Source organism: Macaca fascicularis, chromosome 14, assembly GCF_037993035.2.
Source record: "Macaca fascicularis isolate 582-1 chromosome 14, T2T-MFA8v1.1".
NCBI lineage: Eukaryota > Metazoa > Chordata > Mammalia > Primates > Cercopithecidae > Macaca > Macaca fascicularis.
The window spans coordinates 73,507,911-73,517,573 of record NC_088388.1 but is presented as its reverse complement, the minus strand read 5'-3'; the positions used below and the strand labels follow the sequence as shown (position 1 = coordinate 73,517,573).

Sequence of the window (9,663 nt, the reverse complement as noted above, 5' to 3'; positions counted from 1 at the left end):
TTTGGAAGTTTCCTGGTGATCTAAAAGTAATTGGAAAACTTAATTTTAGTCCAGCCTCTCTTTAAATTCTTCTTAACATTTATTAGCCTACTTATCTAACTTTGTAATTTAGTTAAGTATGGTATACTGAACATAATTGAATCTTTGTTTATAGATTCAAGACCACTTGGCAGGGATGCTGTAGAGAAGATGCAGACTTCAGATAAGAGGTTGATTTAGATAAGCATTAAGATTGCCTTCAAATTTGACAATCTGGGATCTGAACAACCAGCTGCACTTTCACTTATAAAAATGAACATCAGGAGGCCGAGGCAGGCAGATCAGCTGGGGTCAGGAGTTCGAGACAAGCCTGGCCAACATGGTGAAACCCCATCTCTACTAAAAATACAAAAATTAGCCAGGTGTGGTGGCATGCGCCTGTAGTCCCAGCTACTGGGGAGGCTGAGGCAGGAGAATCGCTTGAACCTGGGAAGCGGAGGTTGCAGAGAATCACTTGAAGCTGGGAAGAGGACATTGCAGTGAGCCGACATTGTGCCACTGCATTCCAGCCTGGGTGACAGAGTGAGACTCTGTCTTAAAAAACAAATAAAAAACCAAAAAACCCATCAATCGTCACTTGGCGGTATGGAAGTGTGAACTAATATATAGCCAAGAGGCGATATAGCACAGCGGTTAAGACGGAGGGCAATGAAGCCAAATTGTCATGATTTATATCGTGGCTCTGACCTTGGGCAGGTTACTTAACCTCTTTGCCGCCATTTTCTCATGTGCAAAATGGGAATAAAACTACCTATCTCACAGGGCTGAGGATTAAAAGAGGTAAATGTGAGTTACTCTGCTTTGTATTAGTTTAGTACGTGTCAAAATACTAGCGACTGCCCATGCATTATTTCATTAATGCCCTAAAACAACCCTTTAAGGTAGGTGGGCAGCTCATTTTGAAAGATGAGGAAACAAGTTCAGAGAGGATGCATACTTTGCTTAAGGTCAGCGCCTCAGACAGGGTTTGCATCCAGCAGCCTCTGTCTCCAAGTCTGTGTTGTTTCCATCATGGCATCCGGCCTCCCTAGTAGGTCAAAATTGTTGAGTGTGTACAAAACTGAGTGGAGCCTATACAGACTTTATATTGTATAAACTGCCCTTTGAAGTAATTCCTGGTAACTGCTTGCTTTCTCGTCAATACTCTCATGCTTAAAGCACAACAGAAATAACTCCATTAATTAAAAGATTCACTAAATCATGGTTTACTTACACCATGAATACATAAATGGCAACTGAAGTTCAAATAGTTGAATAACACCCAGTAAAATGGTGAGCCTACCTCAGCCTGTTTCTTTAAATCTTTTATTGTTCTTTGCATAGGAATATAACATTTTGCCCATAATGATTATCCTAATTTGTTCCTAAATTATTAAGTCCCATGTCTATCACTCATCTAAGCATTGTTTCAAATGCTAAATGCTGTTTAGTATGTTTGTCTTGTCACTCCAAAATGGTAACTTCTGGGCTCTTACAATCCCCGAAATATTTTATCCAGGACTAAACATAACTAGCTTCCAATAACTGCTTTATGCTTTGGATCTGACTGATCACAAACAGACACTAAACAAAGTAGTTTTTCCATTCTTCAAGAGCAGTCTGGTAAAAGACATGCCATGAAAAGCCTTGAGAAAGCCTAAAACACCAAAAGAATGAAGCTGAAGAACTAGCCATGAAGAGCTTTGATTATTAAAAATGAAGGTACGGGGAGCCAAGGTGAAACCTCAAGAAACATGGAATCTGGAAAGAGAAAATGAGAAAAATTAAGGGGAGTGGGTGTTCAGAAAACATTAAGGGTTTGAAGTAGAAGGGGAATTGTAGAGTTAAGGTGGATTCTGATCCAATGGAAAAATGTTGGATCAGAAGCCTTACCAAGTTTCTCTGGCTAAAGAGCCTGGGTGGCAATCTGTGGGTGGTCTGCACTTAAGAACACAAAAAACTGGACACAGATACAAGTGGAGAGAAGTGTCATGCAGCAGGGAGTGGTAAGAGTCAATCCTAAATGCAGTCATTTGGGTACAATGTGCCCTTCAGAGAGGGCATGGTGACAGCATGGGCTAATTTACAGAGCTGCCAGGGCAATAACTCAGAAAGCAATACTGCCTTCTCACAGCAAAACGAGGCAGTCCCAGAATGTTTCATGGTGGTAAAAGCTGCATTACAGCATACTGAGATCCTGGAACCAATGAAAGGAGACAAGTTTACCAAAACGAGTCTTGACACAGAGTACGTTTCTGGCAAATACATTATTAGGCACTCATTCTACTCATGTCCTGGAGAAACTATTTACTTTCCTTATATGGCCCTTCTCTTCAGCTCTCTCCTGTATAATAACTAATGTCTTCTTAAAGAAACAAAGATAGAAAAGGAATAAGACAACTGTTTCACTCGTTTACCAGCCCCTCTGCCCCCAAATTCCCAGTTTTTTCCAGGGAGGTGAGTGGAGGCTCATCACTGAGAGTGTCAAAGAAGAAACACCAGCTTTTGAAATCACTTTAAAAAACTGATTCTGCTACAAAAATCTACATTGACAGGGGAAGACAAGGGAAACACTGCAATTGTCTATGCTGACTGCCAGAATTAAGCAGCCTTGTTTTAACCAAGATAGTTTTCTTTAATCCGCTAGAATTTTAAGACACAATGTGCATATGCAAGGGTAGAAATACTATCATGGATACAAAATCAAAGTAAATATTGGCTGTCACTCTTAACTGAGAACCAACTTCTGTCACTCTTCTTAAATTTCTTCAGTTGGTCCCCATTATCTACAAATCAAATCCAAACTGCTCAGCAAGACCCCAACTTCATTTCTGAATACACTTTCCTCCCTATTCTCAAGTTCTACCGGCCACCTCTCCCAAAACCCATGCTCCTCTGCCTAGAAAATAGTTTCCATTCCTCTTTGCCTGGTGAAATCCTGCTCATCATTCAAAGAACTGCTTGCTTTCCTCTCCTCCAGGAAGACTGCCTTGATACCTATCCTCCTAGGAATTCTTGGAGGACCCGTACATTGGACTCACATATGGCATTGTCATTTCATTTTACTGGCTTTCCCTTCCACTACATTGTGAGGATCAAGTGCCAAATTCTACTGTTTCTATTATATCCTCTAGTCCCCAGGTCATGGGCTTGACACATAATAGATATACAATAAATGAACAGTAAATATAGCCATCTGTAATTCCTTCAATAGGAAAATATCTACTCTCTTTAAACCTTTCATGAAATAGGACAACTATCTTCCCCTTTTTACCACATGTACAGCCAGAATGACTGAAGAATACACCACCTGGGCCGTATAACTGATAACATTTCAGTAAGTTGCTAGCTGATTACATCACTTACGACATCAGAAAGGAAGCCACCATTTGTAGAGCGCATATGTGACTACCATCATGTACCGAATTCATGCTACATACACTTGACTTTAGTCTTGACAACCCTTGGTAATTCATTTATTTTGATAAAGACCTTGAGGCTGTGAAACTTGCCCAAGGTCATACGGCTAGCAAGTGATGAAGCCAAACTAATACAATGTGCTAAATTTTCTTATAGATGAACTAAACAATGAGGTTTGCTGAAACTAAGATTTCCCCAGGGCTGAAAAAATGATGAAGGCAGAAAATAACTTGTTCATCTCAGACTATAGGTATGCAGTTTTAACAGTATCAACTGAAAACCAGCCTTCTTCCCATTCAGAGTTTAAATAATTGCAACACTGTTACCATCCGTCAAATAAGACTCATCAGATACTCAGTTTGAAGCACTGTCTTAAAACTTCTCAAATTTATTGAACTCATGTGGTTAACATGGTATTATGTAAAAAGAAAAAAAAAAAACCCTCACCACTCAATACTTACTAAGCCTTGCAGCAGCTCAAGTTGAGGCAGCATATTGGGCATAGAGATCATAGGATTCGTATTATCCCTTGAAAGTTGGAACTCCAACCAGCACCAGAATTTTCCAATTCAAATTGTTTTAGTCGAGACCCCAGCATAATTTTTAGAAAAAAGATTGGATTGTTGCTTTTAATTTTCCATTCCTACTTAGACAAATGACCAGAGGCAATGACAAAAATAACTGTTTAAAAGGGATTTCTCTCCAGAAGTTTTTTCTAATGGTTTAAGTCCAGGCTTTCCATCCTTCTCTCCATCCTTTTTCATTTTAAAAAGAAAGGGTTTTGGAGTATGTCAACTTTGCTATACAGCTTGCTATACAAAGCCACTGCTTTAGCCCTAGACATAATGCCAGGACTCATCTCCCACACTTCTGGTCTTAATCAAGTTCATGCTTGGTTGCTAAAGAAGCTCATGTTAATCCCAAGGTCAGCACAATCCCAACCTTAAAGAGGAGACAGCTGATTGCATCACTTACGACACACACCAGCCTGAGGCGGAAGAAGCCGGTCAGACACCTCTTGTCTGCTACGTGTGAGACACATCAGCAGCTGAGCGTGACCCCTTCCGCAGAGCTCACTGCAAAATCACCAGCACACCACTGCAATCCACTGAGCTCACCGCCTGTCCAGCCATAATGGAAGTCGCTTGAAGGTTATCATTGTAATAGACGATTTTCCATAAGTAACTAATAAAAATGTTTTCTTTGCTGTTTAGACTACTAACAATTCAGTCTCTCCCTCTCCATCCTCTCTTGGGGAGCCTCTACTTTTAAGCAAATAGGGGAGCTACAAATACAAAGGAGCAACATCCATGTATAAATGTGTGCCTTATCTTCCTCACTAACTTCCTGGAAAAGTGCTGTTTTTGAATATTCTGTTTTCTTAAAAAGAAGAAATTTTATGTAAATGTAGTACACTGTATATAGGAAGGGATTTCTCTTTTTAGTCTTTATCTCATTGTACAGGTTTCACTCTCTAGGTACTGAGAGTGGGGGAGAGGGATCAACAAACCAAAAAAAGCAGCATAAAGCACACCCCGTGTCAGCAGCACGGCAGCTCCTCCAATATCGTCAATGCTGACTCGAGGTAATTTCTGGTGGAGTTGAACACATCATTAAATTTCTATTTGTGTTCTGCCTGAGGCTTTTCCCTAACCACTAATTGAGAGTGAAGGTCCCAGAGAGCTTTTGTGAAAGGAATAGAACACAAGCCATGTCCTGGTCTGTAGCCAGGTGTCCATATACTGCATAATGGAGGAAGAGGATTACAGGGAGATTTTCACTTCAGCCTTTAGTCCAACCAAGACTTAAAAGACTTACAGAGAACAGCCTCAGGAGGTTAGGGGACAGAAGTGTGGTACTGGAGGAAGACAAGAGGGGTAAACACATCCAGCAGAATGTAAGGATAAGAAACACCCACATGAATTCTCAGAATACAGAGGAACAAGAAGGAATAATTCCTGTGCCATATGCGGACCAGGGCATAAGGCGAGTGGGGAACAGTGGATTAGCCACTAAACGGCTTCAGTGAGAATTCTGAAAACTGTTCCAGTATAATTTTGGAGTAAATCCTTCTCCTGGACAGGTCAAAGATTGTGCTTTTTAAATGTCATTAGAAGGTAACAGCTTTTTGTCTCCTGCTTCCAGATGATTTCCTTTTGGTTAAAAACCAGAAATAGTATAAACCTCACAGGATGAAAGAACAGTCTTTTGATACAAGTGAGGTGGAGATCTAGATGAACTTACATAGTAAGTGAGGAGCACATTTCTTGGTCTTCTCCCTTGACCACTTCAAGTCTCTGATCTACCAGAGATGGCAGTTTATTTCCTCTGGAAGAAGCCAGTAATGGACACCTGTCTGTTGGCTTTGCCCAGAGCAGCAGTCCCTTTCTTGAGGCCCTTTCGTTCCTCTTTGGGTTCTTTTTTCACAGTCATGGCAGGGGGTCTGTGTACTGAGGATGTCTTCATCTTAAGCTCCTCTTCACTATCTGTGCAGGATTCACTCTCGTAGACTTTTTCAGTCACTGGTAGGATGAGAAAAAAATGGAACATGGGTGGGTTGAATCATTTACTCTATCAAGAAAATGGGATGTCTTGCTAACCCCAATCATTTCAGACTCTCTGATCAAGGCAAATATGCTTACTTAGGACTGAATCTTTCTCCCACTGGGAGATCAGATCTAGCCTAAGGTAGCAAGTACGTGGAATCCTGAGCTCACACTGCCTCTATTTGATGCTTAGAATTAACATTCACTTTTCTCCCTCACTGCTATATCCCATGCCTTTAAATGGCCCTTTATCAGTGAATTGCCTAAATCCTTTATTTGGGTCCTGGCCTATGTTAGCTAACTTCCTGAACTCTATACCTGAATTGTCTATATCTCAAACACTTACCTCTAACTCCATGCTTTGACTGGCTTCTTAAGTCTCATCTCTCTGACCTACAATGCCTGCCTATTCCCGTTATTGGTCTTAAACCGCTGGCCTATCTGCCTGCCTCCATTCTGTCTAGCCAAGCTCACCGTGGACCCTCCTGTCTAGCTCTATCCTGATGCCACCCACTCTCTGCACATCCTAGGTACAGAGAATTGAAGATTAGTTACTCAACTGTTCGGTTCTTAGTTCTTAATGGCTGCAAATTAACCCAAGATTTAGTAGTAGTCTATATCACGAAAGTTAACTATCTCAAGCAAATGCTATCAGATGACACACTTGTTAGTTTTAAGCAATGACAGTGATAAAATGAGAAACAAAGTTACCAGTTTTCTTACTCTCTATCAGCCAAAGGCATAAATTGCCTTTCCCCGGCTATTAAAACTCACTGAACCTTTCCCAAGGGAAACTTGGAAAAGAACTATACCAGTAAGCAGTCCATTATGAGCAAGCCCCAAAGGGCACAGGCAGAGATAGTGGCTTCCAGCCATGATGTCACATAACCGAGGAGGATCCACACTACTGCAACACATACACCAACCACAAGAAACAGCACGCCACCTTTCTGTAATTTGAGAGAGCTGTGGCAGCTGCATAACCAATACTATCTAAATTCTTTCTCAGCCTTCCTGGTTGCAGCAAGTGATAGAGAAACATTGAAGGAAAAGAGCTCGTTCTTAGCTGAAAAGTGTAACCTAATATGCATATTAAATGCTCAAATGATTAAAGTTTTTTTTTTCCATTAAAGAACAATGACAGTCTCAAGCTCTTATTGATAATTCTTTCTAATAAAATATATCAAATTGTTCTAGAGGCATAAGCTTTGGAATCAAATGATTCTGTGTCCTAATACCTACTCTGCTACTTAAGATATCATCTCAAACTTTACTATGCATCAGAACCACCTGGAGGGCTGGTTAAAACATAGATTGCCAGACTCTTGTTTCCCAAGTTTCAGATTCAGCAGATCTGGGGTGGAACTGAGAATTTGCTTCTCTAACATCCTCCCAGAAAATGCTGATGCTGCCGGTCTGGGGACCACACTCTGGGAATTAATGTTCTTTCCTTCCCTGTTTTAAATGTTGAAGTGCAATTGCCACTGGAGCACTCCTTCTCTCTTATCCAGCTAATCCCATTAAGGCTGCATAATCAACAATCCCTTCCCAGAGAGTTCCCAGAGTTTGTCTTTAATTTTGTAAGAGCCAAGAATTCACTTTGATTTTCACTTAGAGGCTAAACAATACTAATAAACTTAGATAGTATTATACTAAGTATTCTGAAAGGCCTTACTACTCAAATTGTGCTCCATACACCAGAGGCAACGGAATCCCCCATGAGCTTATTAGGAATGTACTCTAGTTCCCACTCCTGGCCTACTGATGCAGAATTTCCAATTTTAGCAAGATCTCCAAGTAATGCACATAGTCGGCGAAGTTTGAGAAATGTTGCTCTAAGATAATTAGAGAATTCCCACGGCATACCTATTCGTTCAGCAATTAGACCCCAGAACACCACCTCCGTCTCACATGCATCTTCAAAAGCATTATGTAACTGAATTAATGGGACAAAATTACGAGCTGTTATTTATTCAATATCTTAAATTAGAAAAGTCTGAAGAGCCACCTACAGATACAGAAAGGAAATGACTTTCTACTAGTTGGTGGTATAAGACTGCTCCTTCATAAGCTATATTCTGTATTCAAATGGCAGCGTATCTACAACATTACACTTCAGCATCAATTAGCTCATTATTTCATTACTTATTAACGAAACCAATGGCTGTCTCATTGCCAATTTTGTATAACACATTGCTTGGGGGAGTTAAAAAACAGGGCAGCACCAATAAAATTTCTTTAGCAGCATATTCAGTATACTGTAAGAGCTAAAAGGAATATTTCTATATTCAAAGCTGTAGCTACCTCAAACCCCAGGAAAAAGGACGCCTCCATTAAAAATATGGGGCCTTTGTTTTAGCTGAACAACATGCCACTTTTCTGGGTTGCCATTAAAAAAAGCAAACAAACCTGGTTTTTGTGGGTAACATCAGATTTCTTTTCCACTTAACTGCTTTGCTCTTAGAAACCCATCCCCTTGTCCAGGAGTCTACTCCAAACTTATCTCAGGGACCCAACTCCCCAGTTTCTGCTGCAAACTCGCAAAGAGGGAAAGATGAGTTTTCTAAACCCACAGAACAAATTTGATTCAGCACGGAACAGGGCAAACCCCCTATGCTGGTACATTTGGAACAGTCTGAGCAGAGAGAGGAAAGCAGAACTCCTTTGTTGGTAACCAAAGCCAAGATTCATTAGGTTGAGCTTGGACCAAAAACCTTTAAAAAAAAAAAAAAAAAAAAAAAAAAAGGTGCAATGTGAGCACAGTTTTCACTGTTGCATCCAAGGCTCTTAACAGTTCTGTCTGGAGACAGGAGTGCAAAAAAGTCCACATCACACACCTGGCCAAAACTCGAGTACTATGTTTTAAACAAAGCAATAAATAATTACTCACAAATTCCCAATGAACTCTCACAACGACATTTGACTTTTTTCTTTGGGGCAGAAAGAGGAGGAAAAAACTGGCACCAACGCTTTTGTCCTCCTAAATTTAAAAAATATACTGTTGAATTAAGAAAGTCAATAGTAAATACATATATTATCACCCACGGCCAAACCAAGAGGCTTGAAAATGGCAACTATTAAAAGACTGAAAGCCAAAAAAAAAAAGAAAAAAAGAAAGAAAGAAAGAAAGAAAAAAAAACCCATTCAAAGTCCAGAATTCACAGGTTCATAAGAAATTTGGCACTGAAAAGACAGAATTTCCACATGTAAAGAATTTTACTCCCCAGTCGCATGCTACAATTAAAATGGCAGAGGCCTTTTCAGAGGACTGGGAGGTTGGGAACAGTGGGACAGGTAACACAGATAACAAAATGTCCTCACTAGTTTTAAGAACCAGGAAAGGTTGATTCTTCAGAGCCAATCTTTTAAAAACAAGTTTGAACTAGAAGAAAAAAAAAAAATCAAGAACAGGAAAAAATAACCTTCTCTGAAGATCCAACCTGTGGCAGGTGCCACAAAAGGCAAAATGACAACCATGGGCTATCCAACTAACAAAGGTAAAAGCCTAAACCCACAACTCTTTTCAAACACAAAAATACAGTACCAGGATATGAGCATCCCATCAAACCTCAAGTGCTAAATCTTAAAAGCTCCACAGAAGTCTGGTTTGATTATGGAAAGGGCAGAAGTAGCTAAAACATGGCTGAAGAACCAGCCAATGACTCAAAGCCTGAACTCT

At 40.2% G+C, this 9,663-nt stretch overlaps 1 protein-coding gene across 2 annotated transcripts in view; it reads right to left on the bottom strand.

Moving 5' to 3' along the window:
• Positions 1 to 3,796: 3,796 nt before the first annotated feature.
• The window catches only part of POLD3 (DNA polymerase delta 3, accessory subunit), a 51,830-nt gene continuing 45,963 nt past the window's right edge, over positions 3,797 to 9,663 (bottom strand). For both annotated transcript variants that reach the window (XM_005579078.4, XM_074014749.1), the window contains one exon: positions 3,797 to 5,960. In XM_005579078.4, coding sequence (XP_005579135.2) covers positions 5,758 to 5,960 — 203 coding nt within the window. In that variant the 3' untranslated portion in view covers positions 3,797 to 5,757. The remainder of the gene's footprint in view (positions 5,961 to 9,663) is intronic.